Source organism: Anolis sagrei, chromosome 3 (genome assembly GCF_037176765.1).
Source record: "Anolis sagrei isolate rAnoSag1 chromosome 3, rAnoSag1.mat, whole genome shotgun sequence".
NCBI classification, from domain to species: domain Eukaryota; kingdom Metazoa; phylum Chordata; class Lepidosauria; order Squamata; family Dactyloidae; genus Anolis; species Anolis sagrei.
Window position 1 is genome coordinate 10,525,424 of NC_090023.1, and position 17,224 is coordinate 10,542,647.

The 17,224-nt window shown below is 42.5% G+C and overlaps 1 protein-coding gene and 1 long non-coding RNA gene across 13 annotated transcripts in view; both read right to left on the reverse strand.

The window, feature by feature from the left end:
• Positions 1–1,072: 1,072 nt before the first annotated feature.
• On the reverse strand, positions 1,073–6,145 carry LOC137096695 (uncharacterized). The gene is made up of 2 exons (XR_010909619.1): positions 2,052–6,145; positions 1,073–1,747 (listed from the first exon to the last, which is right to left on the reverse strand). It is a non-coding gene; the product is annotated as an uncharacterized lncRNA (long non-coding RNA).
• A 3,229-nt stretch (positions 6,146–9,374) lies between these two features.
• Positions 9,375–17,224, reverse strand: part of TENM4 (teneurin transmembrane protein 4) — an 892,306-nt gene continuing 884,456 nt past the window's right edge. For all 12 annotated transcript variants that reach the window (XM_067466483.1, XM_067466479.1, XM_067466482.1 and 9 more), the window contains 2 exons: positions 16,046–16,188; positions 9,375–11,172 (listed from right to left, as the gene is read on the reverse strand). In XM_067466483.1, the coding sequence (XP_067322584.1) occupies positions 10,414–11,172; positions 16,046–16,188 (902 nt within the window). In that variant the 3' untranslated portion in view covers positions 9,375–10,413. The remainder of the gene's footprint in view (positions 11,173–16,045; positions 16,189–17,224) is intronic.

Genomic DNA, 17,224 nt, shown 5'->3' on the forward strand with positions numbered 1-17,224 from the left:
AGGGACTATTTGAACAGGGGCCACTTTGGCAAGTGACCTTCTCTAACATTAGTACGGCTTAAGGAGCTGGGCATGTTTAGCCTGAAGAAGAGAAGGCTGAGAGGAGATATGATAGCCATGTATGAATATGTGAGAGGAAGTCACAGGGAGGAGGGAGCAAGCTTGTTTTCTGCTTCCCTGGAGACTAGGACACGGAACAATGGCTTCAAACTACAAGAGAGGAGATTCCATCTGAACATGAGGAAGAACTTCCTGACTGTGAGAGCCGTTCAGCAGTGGAACTCTCTGCCCCGGAGTGTGGTGGAGGCTCCTTCTTTGGAAGCTTTTAAACAGAGGCTGGATGGCCATTTGTCAGGGGTGATTTGAATGCAATATTCCTGCTTCTTGGCAGGGAGTTGGACTGGATGGCCCATGAGGTCTCTTCCAACTCTTTGATTCTATGATTCTATGAGTACCAAAAGCATTACGAATCAGTTTTTGGTTAACTTAGATTAGGTTTTGTTATTTGGAGTGCTGACTCAGAAAATTGCATTGGATATAACACATCAGCTCTAGCTTCTGATACAGAACATATGCCATCCAGTAGTTGCCATCTGCTCACCCACAGAAAACTGTATTTAATAATATAGAGTTGATGTGGTAGTTGTAATATTTCGTGGGCAGTCAGCCTCTCGCCTCCCAACATTCCCATTGCCTTGAAACTATAAGAGGGTTTCTCGAGACCAGTTGCCATAATTGCTGTGTGGTTTCAAGACAATGGTGTAGTAATGGTGAGGCCACGGACCATATTTTTGTCCAACAACTGGGAACTACAGTTGGGAACAGTGGTTCCCAACAACTGGGAACTAGAGCAATAATTTGCATGGTTCTATAGCATTGAGCCATGGCAGTTAAAGTGGTGCCAAACTGCATTAACTCTATAGTGCACACATACCCTTTGATACAGGTATGTCTCTGAGCAGGTCTTCTCCATTCACCTTTGATGGACTCCTTCCAAACTTGAGCCTGGGTTATGATGTGACCTAAAACAAGTCTTGGTTTATTCCAAACCACCAAAAAACCATCTCCACTCTTCTTAAACACAAAATATTCTTTTTATTTGTCACCGAAGGCTACACATGGTCACTTCTGTTCTGAGATTTTTTTTCCATTTTGATTTTTGTTTTCTAGAAGGTATCTACATCTGCACGTATTTACAGGCTCGTCTTATTTACACAGTCAAGAATACAGTGTCAGAAACACAAAGTGTTGAGAGAGAGAGAGAGAGAGAGAGAGAGGGAAGGAGGAGAAGAGTTCTAAAAAGAAATAAAATTAGCTCCAGACATCGGGAAATTACACACAGTAATGAGAACAAAATCTGCAGTGCCAGGATTACAAGTGTGGCTTTGAGAGAAAGTCCTTCTCAAATGGTTCAGACGTTTTCTTGTCATATAAAGCATTTTTTCTTTGTTTACCATAGAAAAAAACGTGTTTGGTTATTTTCCACAAGTGTCTTAACTTTAACACATCCAGTGTTGGTTTTATAAAAAAGTACCGGGAAGTCTAAAAGTTTTACCCTCTTGTGTTTATTGACTCAGGAGTTTGGGAGGCTCTTTTGCAAATCCAATAACCTCAGAAGCACAGGTGGAAAACATTGCAGTTTTGGATAACAGCTCCCAAAACAAACTAGCTGATGGAGGCTCTGGATTCTGGGAGCAGTAGTCCAAATAAATAACTCTTTTCCGCTCTAGTTGTTAACATGGAAGCCCTCGAATCAGAGACGGCCCTAGGTAATTTTCAAGGGTAAGCAAACAGTATTTTGCCTCCCCCCCCCCCCCCGCGCCAACCAATCACTGATATATATTTTCTGTTCGTCGTGGGAGTTCTGTGTGCCATATTTGGTTCAATTCCATCATTGGTGGAGTTCAGAATGCTCTTTGATTGTAGGTGAACTATACATCCCAGTAACTACAATTCGCATATGTCAAGGTGTATTTTCCCCCAAGAGCGCCTCGGGCAAAATCAACTATACTGCAAATGCTTACTTTGCGTAGGGGTTGAGCCGTCCCTGCCTCGAATAAACTTTTGTTCCATGGAGTGAAATGATATGAAAGGTTAGCAAGAATTTGAGTTTCAGTGTGAATAATGGATCAATTCTTCTGTTTCCTTGCACAAGCCCAAATGAAACAAATGGGACCTGTATGTTTAACTGTTCATGTTAGTTTCCTCAATCCCATCAATATAATTATAGTTAATTCCCTAGATCTATCTTTGGTGGGGCAGAAGAGAGGAAACAGTGGATGTTTTGCCCCACTTCTGCGTATAGAACCGCATCAAGGATTGCATGAAAAGGGGACAAAGGCAGTTATGAAGTGCCATAACTTCTGGCCAAATTATAACAAAGTTAGTTGTGTCATAGTGACTGAACTACACTCCCATTCCCCATCTCCCCATTACAGTTTTCTTATTTAATACCTCTTCCAAGTAGTCATCTACACTGTAGAACTAATGCAGATTGACACTTCTTCAACTACCATACCTCAATACTATGGCATTGAGATGAGCTCACTATCCCTAAGGATGCTTGCCATAGATGCAGGCGAAACGTCAGGAGAGAATGCCTCTAGAACATGGCCATACAGCCCAAAAAAACCTACAACAACCCAGTGATTCCGGCCATGAAAGCCTTCGACAATACAATGATCAGTATAGTTTGAATCTGCATTAGATCATCAGTGTAGAATATGGGTCTGCAGTGATCATCTAATGCAGATCCAGGCTGCATTATATGGCAGTGTAGACCCAGCCAAAGAGTGTTGCTGTCTCACCAAACGACAAATCCCAGGATTCCAAAGCATTGAGAAGGGGCAGTTCGAGTGGTGTCAAACTGCATTAATTCTACAGTGTAGATGCACCCCATATCACATCCCTCCTTTTATATCCTTAGTACTGGGCTCCCTTGTTAGAAATCTGGAGTTGTATATAGAACCATAGAATTGGAAGAGACCTCATGGGCCATCCAGTCCAACCCCCTGTCAATATACCATATCTACATCTTCCAAAATGGAAAAGTTGGGTGTAATGAAAGTAAGACATGCTGATTTAGTATATCCTGTTCACGTACACCAAATCTGAACACATGTATGGCTCTCTGTCTTCTTGCTTTGGCATTGCCCCTGTTTTTATAGTCTTTCAACATTCACTAATGACGTTCCACATACCTGAATGTACATTGTCAGGTGCGGAGACCATATTCCTGCAAAACACCCAAAACAAACAAAAAAACCAGCAGAGACTTCCCATGTTCTTACTGCTCAACAACACGTGAGGATCAATGTGCATATTTCCCATTTTCATGGGTGTCCTGGGCCCCAAACCCAGCAAATGTGGAAGGCTGACTGTATAATATCATCAAAGAATGGAATAGTGAAAGCGGTTTTAGTCCTGAACATAAGACAGTTACGTAACACTCCACAGACAATCAATGGATGCATTTAGCTGTAGGACATTCCTTATCAAACATGCTACATGGAGTTAGATGCCACACAGATACCTGCCTGTCTTTAGATCAGCTCCGTTATCTTCAAAATGTTAACTGATAAAACACACTGTCAGATACACATTTATCTGTGGGCAAGTCCTATGGTGAGCTCTGTGGGTTTACTTCTGAGTAGACATGCACAGCGGTGTTTGATTAAATCCCATTCAAGGGAAACCTGGTGTTCGATTGAGGGTTCCTCATTGAAAAGCATAATTGAAAGACAACTTGCCTATCCCTAATATTGAACCTTTGTGTGCCATGCTGTAGGGAGAGTGTGCTTTGGGCTTCTTTAGTGCAAGGATGCATCTGTTTCAAGTTGGGAGACCTAACAGAATGGACCAGAACCACAAATGTATGGAGATGGCCATTTGGAACAGAACAGGACCCAGAATCCTTACAGATATTTCTTAGATGGCTATATGTGCATATTGCGAGACCACATGAAGTCTGAAAAACAATGAATCAAAAGTCTCCTACCATTTGATTATACTGCTGAGAGGTTACTATCAGGGCCCTATGATTACAGTCTGCCACATTTTAATGTTTTATACATTCATGCTGTTATATGATATAGTTACATAACACCCTGTAGCAAACTACATGCTATATGTCAAGCATGAAATAGCAATCTAATCTAACAGCACGAATGTATAAAATGTTTAAACATGGCAGAACTTAATCATAGGGTCCTGACAAGTATGCCATGTTGAATCACCAGCCAATCCCTCTCCAATGCCAGAGATACAGCTTAATGGTGTAACATTAGAAAATGTTGATAATTTCCGCTCCCTTGGCAGCCACCTCTCCACAAAAGTCAACATTGACACTGAAATACAACACTGCCTAAGCTCTGCAAGTGCACCATTTTTCTGAATGAAGCAGAGAGTGTTTGAGGACCGGGACATCCGTAGGGATACCAAGGTGCTTGTTTATAAAGCTATTGTCCTCCCAACCCTGCTATACACCTGCGAGACGTGGACTGTCTACAAATGTCACACGCAACTCCTAGAACGATTGCATATGTGTTGTCTCCTAAAAATCCTGCAAATCTCTTGGGAAGACAAGCTGACAAATGTCACCATGCTGGAATAAGCAAAAACCACCAGCATTGAAGCGATGGTCCTCTGCCATAAGCTCTGCTGGAGCAGCCACGTTGTCCGGATGCCTGACCACTGTCTCCGAAAGCAGTTGCTCTACTCCAAACTCAAGAATGTAAAATGGAATGTTGGTGGGCAGGAAAAGAGATTTAAAAATGGGCTCAAAGCCAACCTGAAAAACTCTAGTATAAACACTGAGAACTGGGAAGCCCTGGCCTTTGAGCACTCTAGCTGGAGGTCAGCTGTGACTAGCAGTGCTGTAGAATTTGAAGAATGGACGGGGAAAGAGAGAAACGTGCCAAGAGGAAGGCACGTCAAGCCAACCCTGACTGGGACCGCCTTCCACCTGGAAACCAACGCCCTCACTGCGGGAGAACATGCAGGCTCCACAGTCACCTACGGACCCACCACCAGCACACTGATCTTGGAAGACAATCTTACTCGGACAACGAGGGATCACCTAAGTAAGTAAGTAAGTTGAATTACAACTCTACACAAATCTTTTTTACATTTTCCTATGATGGCAGCTATCCAGTTAGAAACAGTCTGTGGTCCCATCTATACTGACATATTATGCAGTTTCACAATGCAGTTTAACGGCATTGAACTGAATTATACGAGTCTACACTGACTATATAATGCAATTCCAAACTGCATTATATTGCAGAGTAGATGGGGCCTATCTCTCAACAACTGCCAGATTTAACCAAGTCTTCTGTTACATTTCTAGCTTGTTCTTGCTTTGAGGTATTTAAGGTTTCTCTCCAAATACTGGCCAATTTCTTATTAGAATTCATGGATAGATGTGTCTCCAGTTCCATGAACATGTGTGATATATGGTGTCACGGAACTCCCGGGTCGGCAGTTAAAACGCTAGGAAATTTGCAAACCTTCCTTCCCCCCTCTTTAAAAAAAAGTCAAAGGCGATGGCCAAGGACAAACCAACGGCATGGAATTCCAGTCCATGAAAGTTACCAGGCAACATTTATCTTGCTTCTTGGGACAGCTTTGCATGAATATTTAACAGCCGGAAAATTTCAGCCTACATGGAGGTGGCTCCAACTCATGTCAGCGAGACGTGACACATTATCAGGGACAATAATGTCATTGCGATGACCTACAAGCACTGTCTTTGGGTCGTTTAGGATTCTGCAGCAAGCGAGACCTGTCTGGTAGGGCAACTCCCTCCGACAGCCTCCATCACAATGTGAAATGAACAAACTGACAAACAAACACCAGCTATGTTGTAAGAGAAAGGAGGAATGGCTTTATGGATGGATCTCTCTCTTCCTCCCACCCAACATAAACCACTTTTCTTGCTTTGCCAAGGAACATGGTGTTAGCCTTTACTGTTATCTTCGGTACTAGGAATAGCTAAAAAAGGAGGCTTAACTGCCCAGGAAAGGGGCAAAATGCAAGACTTTTCCTGGGACAAGAACCAAGCAGTTTTCTTCCAACCAGGATTATAGCAATTTTAAAACATCTTTGGGGTTGTTGTAGGTTTTTTGGGCTGTATGGCCATGTTCTCAAAGCATTGTATCCTAACGTTTTGCCTGCATCTATGGCAGGCATCGTCAGAGGTTGTGAGATCTGAGGATGTATGCCATAGATGCAGGTGAAACATCAGGAGACAATGCTTCTAGAACATGGCCATACAGCCCAAAAAACCAACAACAGTGGTTCTCAACCTGGGGTCCCCCGATGTTTTTGGCCTACAATTCCCAGAAATCCTAACAGCTGGTAAACTGGCTGGGATTTCTGGGAGTTGTAGGCCAAAAACATCTGGGGACCCAAGGTTGAGAAGCACTGATCAACAACAATCCAGTGATTCCAGCCATGAAAGCCTTCGACAATACATTAAAACATCCTCCTTATCCATTGCTTCTATATACCCAGGAAAGCAGTGGTCCATATATTAGAAATAATGCTGCTTGGTTAGGAAGTGCAGTGATGGCAAGAAGCCATTCTTTTGAGGCCTTAGTGGCCTACTTTGTTAGACTATTCTTGGTAGTTCCAACTAGAGTAGATCCACTGAATCAAGCATTGACTGTTTAGTCAACATGGATATAAATCTCATGGATTCCATGAGTGAACTTTAGTTGGGATTACCAGTAGAATTGAATCTTTGGAATCCCAGTGCCAGTTAAGCCAAGCTCATGCCCTGCTTTCTTCTGGGACACTGAATTGATGGTATCTTCTTCCTTCTTTAGTTGCACAGTTAAAGTGTATCCAATACTCCTGGCCCTCTAGACCAGATATGGGCAACTATTAGACAAATGGTTCTCAACCTGAGTCCTTAGATGTTTTGACCTTCAACTCCCAGAAATCCTAACAGCTGGTAAACTGGCTGGGATTTCTGGTGAGCTGTAGGCCAGAACACCTGGAGACCCACAGGTTGAGAACCACTGTATTAGATGTTGGTGCTCCATTGGTTTACTAGGAGAGCTCTGAGGGCCTTCACTCCATGGAACCTGGCTGCAAAAACATTCCAGTGGGTTGTTGTAGGTTTTTCAGGCTGTATGGCCATGTTCTAGATGCATTCTCTCCTGAAGTTTTGCCTGCATTTATGGCAGGCATCCTCAGAGGTTGTGAAGTCACAACCTCTGAGGATGCCTGCCATAGATCCAGGTGAAACATCAGGAGAAAATGCTTCTAGAACATGACCATACAGCCCGAAAAACCTACAACAACCCAGTGATTCCAGCCATAAAAGCCTTTGACAATACAGAAAACATTCCAATTTCTTGTCGCCCAACACCTTCTACCTCCCCATTAACCATATTTTACAATAGGAAATGATCCAGAAATCTACTTCTGGTTGGTTGGAAAAAACCATGTGTAAAGGAATAAAACATCACAGGATTGCCCCAAACCTAGAAAAATTGCCTCCTTCCATGGTCATGTAGGTCTTCTGCTGATTTTTATGGTAGCAGTTTTACATTTTCTTTAAATTTTTAAAATCAAAATTGTACGAAACAGGCAGGGGAGCTACATGTGGCCTGTACTTTACTTATTCTTGCTCTAGATTACCTTGTGAATTAAAAGTCTCCAACCTCCATGCACCTCCAACAGTTATCATGATGGACTAACCTGGCAGTGTGATATTGATGGAGCACATGACTGCATGAAAAATGAAGGGTGAGAGCACCATGTGGGGTTACGTATTTCCTTGGCCCACCCTTTGTGTGAGTCAGCACTTGGAATGGAGCCCATGATTCTTCTCCACTTGAAACAAATATCCAAATGCTTCATCCTCACTCTTTGGATCAAACCCTAGTTTACATGGTTACCTATATTCAGGAGGGTGAATTTTATTTAATTTGACTACAGACTGGATTTGGTCCAGTGATGTAATGCTGCAACTATTTTCTCAAAAGGTTGATGTATTCCATATAATTGGTCATGTATTTCACAGACTGGAGAGAAATTAGGATTCTGAGGATTTTTTTTTCAAGAATAGCTTGGGTATTTATGAAGATGGGTCTCCATGTGTGTTTGCAGATGCTAATACGCTTTGTTCTCACAAAGTCTATTAGCATCTGGGCTCTATTCCTTCGGTTCACCTGCTATCTATTTCTACAGCTTTCTACTCTTCCAACTGCTCCAAAATATATAGCCTGTTCTCTTTGGAAACCTCAGTCTTCGAAGGGGAAAGTGCTTTGCAAAATACAGAGATGTAGACCAATTTGCATAACACTATTTGACAGAGGAATTTGGGTTTCTGTGGCACAGAACTGGGTTATACTAGTGGGATTTCTTTGTACAATGCTGTTATGAATGGCTGTTCTACATTTTAAGTCTAGGCATTGTGTTGTGAATCACCATCCAGTTGTTGTTGTTTTTTTTTTAATATTTTCTCAGCATCATGCTTTAAGTTTGGTTTTTGGCAATACCAACAGCAAGATCACATAAATTCCAAAGAGACACTTGTTTTCCCCATGGCCAAGGCTCCTTCCTGCAATAGATTATCTGGAGTTAAACAAAGCAATGTTTTTGCTCACTACAATCTCCAAATAGATATGGTTTTGTAGACATGTGGAATGTCTCTTCGTGGTTTTCCTTTTTCAGATCTTGGTTTGATAGTGGTGGGCATGTATTATCCTTTTTTTTCTATCAGGAAACAGAGGAAACCACTCAGTGTCTTTTCAAGTTGAGAGAGACAAATAAAGACCTCACAGCCTCTGAGATGCTTGCCATAGATGCAGGCGAAACGTCAGGAGAGAATACTTCTGGAACATGGCCATACAGCTTGAAAAACTTACAGCAACCCAAACAAAGGAGAGATTTGGATCTGGAAAACAGGCCACTAAGAGCAAGTTAAGAACGTCTCCTCCTTTGCTACAATTAAATTTGGTGCCCTGCAAAACCCCATTTCCAGTATCTTCAAAAAATAATAACAAAGCCTTGTCGAAGGCTTTCATGGCTGGAATCACTCAGTTCTTGTGGGTTTTTTCAGGCTATATGGCCATGTTCTAGAGGCATTTCTCCTGACGTTTCTTCAGGAGAAATGCCTCTAGAACATGGCCATATAGCCCGAAAAAACCCACAAGAACTGAATAACAAAGCCACTGTGAGATTCTCCAAGTGTCTTCCTCTTCAACATCTATTTTGGTTGTTCTGTACATTATTCTTTGGAGGAACTGGGAACTTTTCACCACGAATGACGAGCCTACTGCTAGAAAGTTGTCATTTTCTCCTAAGAGAAGAGAAGAGCTTGCATCTTTGAAAGATGATTGTTTAAGACACTTGACCTGGTGTACAGAAATACTATATATTTAAGGAGGTTGACCATTGACACATTTACATCATTGGTGCTTCCCACCAAACAGCCTGTGCAAGGAAAATCATTCTAATCGAGTGTGAACCTCCCCCATCCCCAACCTCCCACCTCAGATAGCTGTAAGGGGGGGGGGGGGGGTTCTTACCAAAAAAAAAAAAGGGGGGGGGGAGATTTTGCAGCGATACATACTCTGTCGCACTCATATGCACAAAAAACAAAACAAAACAAAAATCGAACCGGTGAACAAAATAGCCTATTGTAGTAAAAAAGACCCCTTTAAAAAAAATAAAAAAGATTATTCCATCTTGGAAAGGGAAAGACTCCTTATCTCACAAGTCTATAAGATGCAGCTATTTTGCCTCCTTCGTCCACTTCTGAGCCACAAGATTGCCCAGAAACGGCGTGAAATGACCAGCAAGTTCTCATAATTATTTGGAAGGATCTCATTAAGAAGATTTAAAACAGTCTCCAGCTTTTTCTTCTCTTCCTCTCTTTCCTTTTGTTGATTGTATGCACTGCAGGATGTTGTGAGCTTGCCTTTCCCCTTCTTGGAAATCCTTTATTCCTTTTCCAACCCGAGGACGAAGAGTTCGGCACCAACCTAATACAGAGACCCTTTTCCTCAACACATTAAGAAACCTATGGATTTATTTGGACAATGCCCTGATTTTCTCTGAACGGTACACAAGGGGAAGGGAGGAAGGCCAAAAAGAGACACAGGATTTCACTGTACTGACGCAACAGCGAAATACACTTTTTTGGTCCTGTGGGGTTGGGATGATAACAGATGAGAAAGCCAGATTTTGTTTTAAAAAATAAGAAAAGGATGTGGCATGGGTTACAGTGCAACTGTATCATCACTCCACCCCAACCTTGTTCCTCATCATTTCTGTTCTTGTTGTGTGTATGTGTGTGTGTGTGTTTATTAAAAAAGGATTGGATACAACACAGTCTGGTAGGCGGCCACAAAAGAGTAGCTGTCTTTGGCAAAGAAGTCAACGCATCGACCCTCTCTGTCACCTTCTGCCCATCTCGCTCTGTCTCATAAAATGGATGTTGTTTGCGTTGTCTGAGAGTTCGGGATACTGCTCCACTGAGATCACAAAGTAGCCGTCATAGCCCTGCACCCGCCCCGTGTTCAGGAGCTGCTGCTTCTCCCCTTCTGTCCAGGAGCGGGTGCCCTCCTCCCCGTCCCGTAGTCTCTGCTGCTCCCGGGACCACGCTTGGGCCACGGCACGTTGCCTGGCCAGTTCCAGCACACGGGTCTTCTCCTCGTCCAGAGTGGTCCCGTAACGGGTGTTCAGACTCAGCGCTCCGTACTGGAGCTGGATGTCCGTGTAACGTCTAGTCCTTCCATTGAGCACCGTGTTGATTTGGGAGACGGTGACGTTGACGCCGTTCTCCAAGGTTCTCCTTCCACCGCTGAGGCCAAGGATGGACAAGTCGCTGTCCGAAGGCCCTTGCTTGACGAAATAGTGGGTGTCCATGCCCTCAATCGTGAAGTACAAGTTCTCCAGGTAGTGAGCGTTGTTCAATATGGCAGCGATCCTTCGCCCATCCTCGTTCGCGGTGCTGATGATGTCGGTGGACACCCTCCCGTCTTTCATGGCGAATTTGACCCCCTTGCCGATGACGGAGCCACCCGAAGCAAAGTTGTTGTCCCCCTTGACTTCATGGCACCCGGCGATGCTGGAGCTGTAGATCTGCTCAAAGCGCTCCAAGGTGACAAAGGCCTTCAGCTGCTTCTGGACTTCACACTGCACTCCCAAGATCGACTAAGAAGCAAGAAAGACAAGGAAAGCGAGACTCATGTTAGCAAAAGATGCAGGTTGAAACAAGAGAGTAATTCAGTGGCACCTTAAAGGCTGCTCTTCCAATGACATAGGCTTTTATTGGCTAATTTTATTACCTTATATACTTGAGTATAAGCCCACCCGAATACAAGCCAAGGCACCCAATTTTACTACAAAAAACTGGGGAAACGTACCGACTCAAGTATAAGCCAAGGGTGGGAAATGCAGCAGCTATTGGTAAACTTCGAAATAAAAATAGATACCAATAAAATTACATTAATTGAGACACCAGTACATTAAAAGTTTTTGAATATTTACATAAAACCGTAGTTTAAGATAAGACTGTCCAACTTGGATTAAACCATTGTTCTGACATTCTACAATGTAAATATGCTACTTTACCTTGTATATTTATATTCTACAATGTAAATATACAATGTAAAAAAGGCTGAGAGGAGATATGATAGCCATGTATAAATATGTGAGAGGAAGCCACAGGGAGGAGGGAGCAAGTTTGTTTTCTGCTTCCCTGGAGACTAGGACGCAAGGGAACAATGGCTTCAAACTACAAGAGAGGAGATTCCATCTGAACATTAGGAAGAACTTCCTGAATGTGAGAGCCGTTCAGCAGTGGAACTCTCTGCCCCAGAGTGTGGTGGAGGCTCCTTCTTTGGAAGCTTTTAAACAGAGGCTGGATGGCCATCTGTCAGGGGGGATTTGAATGCAATATTCCTGCTTCTTGGCAGAATGGGGTTGGACTGGATGGCCCATGAGGTCTCTTCCAGTCTTTGATTCTATGATTCTATGCTTATGTATCCTTCCAATAATAATAAAGAGAGTAAAATAATGGAAATGTAATAATAATAGTAATAATAGAATAAAATAATAAATGTAATAACAATAATAATAAAGTAAAATAAGAAATGTAATAATAATAGAATAAAATAGTAGAGTAATATAATGTAAATATAATAATAGAGTAAAATAATAAATGTAATATAAATAGTAATAACATGGGTAAAATAATTAATAATTTTGTCTTGAGTGTAAGCTGAGGGAGGCTTTTTCAGCCTAAAAAAGGGCTGAAAAACTCAGCTTATACTCGAGTATATGCGGTACTTGTTTATTAAAATAAATGGAAATTGAAATCCTGCCTTTCTTCTAGCACGGCATTTCTCAGCCTAGGGGTCAGGACCCCTGGGGAGTCACAAAGGGTAGTCAGAAGGGTCACCAAAGACCATGAGAAAATATAGTATTTTCTGTTGGTGATGGGGGGTTATATGTGGGAAGTTTGGCCCAATTTTATCATTGGTAGAGTTCAGAATGCTCTTTGACTGCAGGTGAACTATAAATCCCAGCAACTACAACTCCCAAATGTCAAGTCTATTTTCCCCAAACTCCACCAGTGTTCACATTTGGGCTTACTGAACATTCATGCCAAGTTTGGTCTAGATTTATCATTGTTTGAGTCCACAGTGCTTTCTGGATGCAGGTGAACTACAACTCCAAAACTCAAGGCCAATGCCCACCAACACTTTCCAGTATTTTCTGTGGGTCATGGGAGTTTTGTGTGCCAAGTTTGGTTAAATTCCTTTGTTGGTGGAGTTCAGAATGCTCTTTGATTTTAGGTGAACTATAAATCTCAGCAAGTACAACTCCCAAATTACAAAATCAATTCCCCTACCCCACCTGTAGACAAATTTGGGTGTATCGGGTATTTGTGCCAAATTTGGTCCAGTGAATGAAAATCCATCCTGCATATCAGATATTTACATTACAGTTCATTACAGTAAAACATTTACAGTATGAAGTAGCAACAAAAATAATGTTATGTTTGGGGGTCACCACAACATGAGGAACTTTATTAAGGGGTCATGGCATTAGGAGGGTTGAGAAACATTGTCCTAGCAGATGGAAACATGATGTACAATGACAGTGTTTGGTTGTTCGGTTTGCTCATAGTAAGAGAAAATGTTTTTCAACCAAGACAGCCATACAAGGGGAAATGGTCAACCTACCCCTTGATCATAAACCGTAACCCCGAAAGGAATTCAGGTTCTATTTGTTTATCTTCTTTTTCATGGATGTCAAAAGCCAGCCATGTTTTCTGAACGACTCTGAGCGGGACATCCCTGGAGAGCTCCCAACCCCATTGCCAGGGGTATCAACATGTGCGATGTAATGTTATCAAAAAGGACTGGCATAATCATAATTAAAAAAAACACCCTCCTCCATTATCTCAAAATAAGTCTTGTGCCTTTGAAAAGCTGCTTAATTTTAAGATCTAATGACCTTGAATACACCCTTTTAATGATAAAAGAATACATTTGGGAAGGCTGCTTTTCTTCTGTAGGGGAAAAACAACTTGTGGATGGTGTGGCTGCGAAAATAAAAGGAAGGGACGGCAACCAGATTATGCACAGTTCAAAAAGGCCTGCCTTTGAAATTGGTTATCTATTCTGTTTCATCTTCCAGGATGCATTTTCTGAGAGAAACTCACAAAGAAGAGAAATAGGAAATGCCATTTGAGCAAAGAAGGTGGGCCTTGGATAATGCTAAAGCTTCCTGCAAGCTGGTGAGATAGGGAAATGGCTGAAAACCCCAAGAACTGTAGATAGCTGTGCTATAGAGAGTGTGCTAACCTACTGCATCTGCGCATCATTTGGTAGCTGCACAGTGGTAGATAGGAAGGTGCTCCAAAGGGTCCCCACTTCTGCATAGCAAATCTTTCTCTACTGTTTGGAAGAACTTCATAAGTCCCGCAGCCTTAAGAAAGCTCATACCATTCTTGGGGATCCATTTCACCCAGAATATCCTTTTTTCCCATTACTGTCATCTGGCATACAGAGACCTAAGATCTACAGAGACACTCACTGGAACACCTCAGCAAGTGAGAGTCCAAAAGTGGCAGGTTCAAACCCAGAACCTCAATCAATGGCTGATACCAAATGAGAAACTCCCCCCTGGGCACACAGAAAACTGGGCAACTTGGAAGGCACTGAACAGACTGTGATCTGGCACCATGAGATGCAGAGCCAACCTCAAAAAATGGGGCTACCAAGTGGAATCCTCGACATGCGAGTGTGGAGAGGAGCAAACTACTGACCACCTGCTGCAATGCAACCTGAGCCCTGCCACATGCACAATGGAGGACCTCCTTGCGGCAACACCAGAGGCACTCCAAGTGGCCAGATACTGGTCAAAGGACATTTAATCAACTACCAAACTTACAAATTTTGTATTTTGTCTGTTTGTTTGCTTTGTTCTGTTAGAAATGTAATATAATTGACTGGTTGCCCTGACACGACAAATAAAAAATCTGGCATACAGTACAGGGTGACAAAGACAAGGACAAACAGATTGAGAGATAGCTTTTACCCTAGAGCTGTGACTATGTTGAACTCCATGGGTTCACACTGATGTGGCATTGGGGGCTGTACGGCATTGGTTGGGGTGTGAAGGGATGGGTATGTTCTTTTGTGGGAAGATATTCAATTTGGTTGGGGAATAGCATTATGACAATAAAGGTATTCTATTCTACTCTATATCAGAGAGAGAATTAATAAGGTCTGGTAGGTAAACAATTTAAACATGAGCCAACAATGTGATGCTGTGGCAAAAAAAGTCATTGAGAGTTTGGCCTGCATCAATAGGAGTATAGTGTCTAGATCTAGGGAAGTCATGCTACCCATTCTCTATTATGCCTTGGTTAGACCACACCTGGTATACTGTGTCCAATTCTGGACACCACAACTGAAGGGAAAATGATGACAAGCTGGAATGTGTCCAGAGGAGGGCAACTAAAATGATCAAGGGGTCTGGAGAACAAGCCCTATGAGGAGCGGCTTAAAGTGCTGGGCATGTTTAGCCTGAAGAAGAGAAGGCTGAAAGGAGACATGATAGCCATGTATAAATATGTGAGAGGAAGCCACAGGGAAGAGGGAACAAAGTTGTTTTCTGTTGCCCTGGAGACTAGGATGTGGAACAATGACTTCAAACTACAAGAAAGGAGATTCCATCTGAACATGAGGAAGAACTTCCTGACTGTGAGAGCCGTTCAGCAGTGGAACTCTCTGGCCCGGAGTGTGGTGGAGGCTCCTTCTTTGGAAGCTTTTAAACAGAGGCTGGATGGCCATCTGTCGGGGGTGATTTGAATCCAATTTTCCTGCTTCTTGGCAGGGGGTTGGACTGGATGGCCCATGAGGTCTCTTCCAACTCTAACATTCTATTATTCTATTTAAGAATGGCAGACTTAAACTTGAAAGACTGGAGTCCCAGTAGAGTCTTGGATTGAGAACCACTTTACTTCGTTTGCAAGGAACTCTGTCATGAAAACACTAGCCACCTGTGGAAAGATTGGCTAAATGTGACTACTAAATCTCATAAGACAGGTTCTCTGATACAGGAAAGCACAAGAAACTAAAACCTTCCCGTCCCCTTGCTTTGGGATGTGAGGTAGAGGCCAATCTTTACCTCCCACTATCTTGTGTTTTGTATTCCTAATCCAATGAAGGGAAAGGATGTGTGTCTGTATCCATGTGCTCCTTTATGTAACTCTTGTTGGTTTGGAAACCTTGACTATGATCAAAGAATTACACTGATGGTGTAATTCTCTTCTATCTGGAGGATGGTTTTTCTTTACCCTGAGTGTGCAAAAGCAGCCAGGAGCAGCTGGCTTTGCCTCCCAGCCATAGAACATGGGAACTATCCCCTCTTCCCTTATTGATGGCCCCAAGAGATGGCCTTCTAAAACAGGGAGACACTGCCATATAATCCAGTTCAATACAGATAACTTGGATTTTATATGGTCGTGTAGAAGGACCCTTAGAGAGTGCATCAGAGCTTGACGAATTACCTTGCTGTTGTCCCATTCTTGGGTCTTTAGCTGGGTGTGAATGAGTTCATAGGAGGGCTCCACGGCATCCATGTCAGGTTTAGGATAGCCAGGGATGACGTTGTGCAGCTGAAACCCAAAGGTAAGCAACCAGCTGTTGACATCTGGAACAGAAAAACCCAAAAGGTTAGCAAATAAATTCAGGCAGATAGCTGAAAACACAGCTCAACATCTTGCATTTAGGTGCTGGCTACAGGAATCATAATACCTGTCAAAGTCTATACTACTACTACTACTACTAATAATAATAATAATAATAATGATAATGATAATGATAATGATAATGATAATGATAATGATAATAATGTGTTGTCAAAGGCTTTCATGGCTGGAATCACTGGGTTGCTGTAAGTATTTTGGGCTGTGTGGCTATGTTGCAGAAGTATTCTCTCCTGACATTTTGCCTGCATCTCAGAGTCACAATCTCTGAGGATGCCTGCCATAGATGCAGGCAAAATGTCAGGAGAGAATACTTCTAGATCAGCGTTTCTCAACCTGGGGGTCGGGACCCCTGGAGGGGTCGCGAGAGGGCATCAGAGGGGTCGCCAAAGACCATCAGAAAATGCAATATTTTCTGTTGGTCATGGGAGTTCTGTGTGTAAAGTTTGGCCCAGTTCTATCTTTGATGGGGTTCAGAATGCTCTGTGTTTGTAGGTGAACTATAAATCCCAGCAACTACAACTCCCAAAGGTCAAGAATCTATTTCCCCCAAACTCCACCAGCGTTCACATTTGGGCATATTGATTACTCTTGTAGAGTTTGATCCAGTTCCATCATTGTTTGAGTCCACAGCGATCTTTGAGTGTAGGCGAACTACAACTCCAAAACTCAAGGTCAATGCCCACCAAACCTTTCCAGTATTTTCTGTTGGTCATGGGAGTTCTGTGTGCCAAATTTGGTTCAATTCCATCATTGGTGGAGTTCAGGATGCTCTTTGATTGTAGATGAACTATAAATCCCAGCAACTACAACTCCCAAATGACAAAATCAATCCTCCCTTCCCCAATCCCACCAATATTCAAATTTGGGCGTATCAGGTATTTGTGCCCTGTTTGGTCCAGTGAATAAAATTACATCCTGCATATCAGATATTTACTTAATGATTCATAACAGTAGCAAAATTACAGTTGTGAAGTAGCA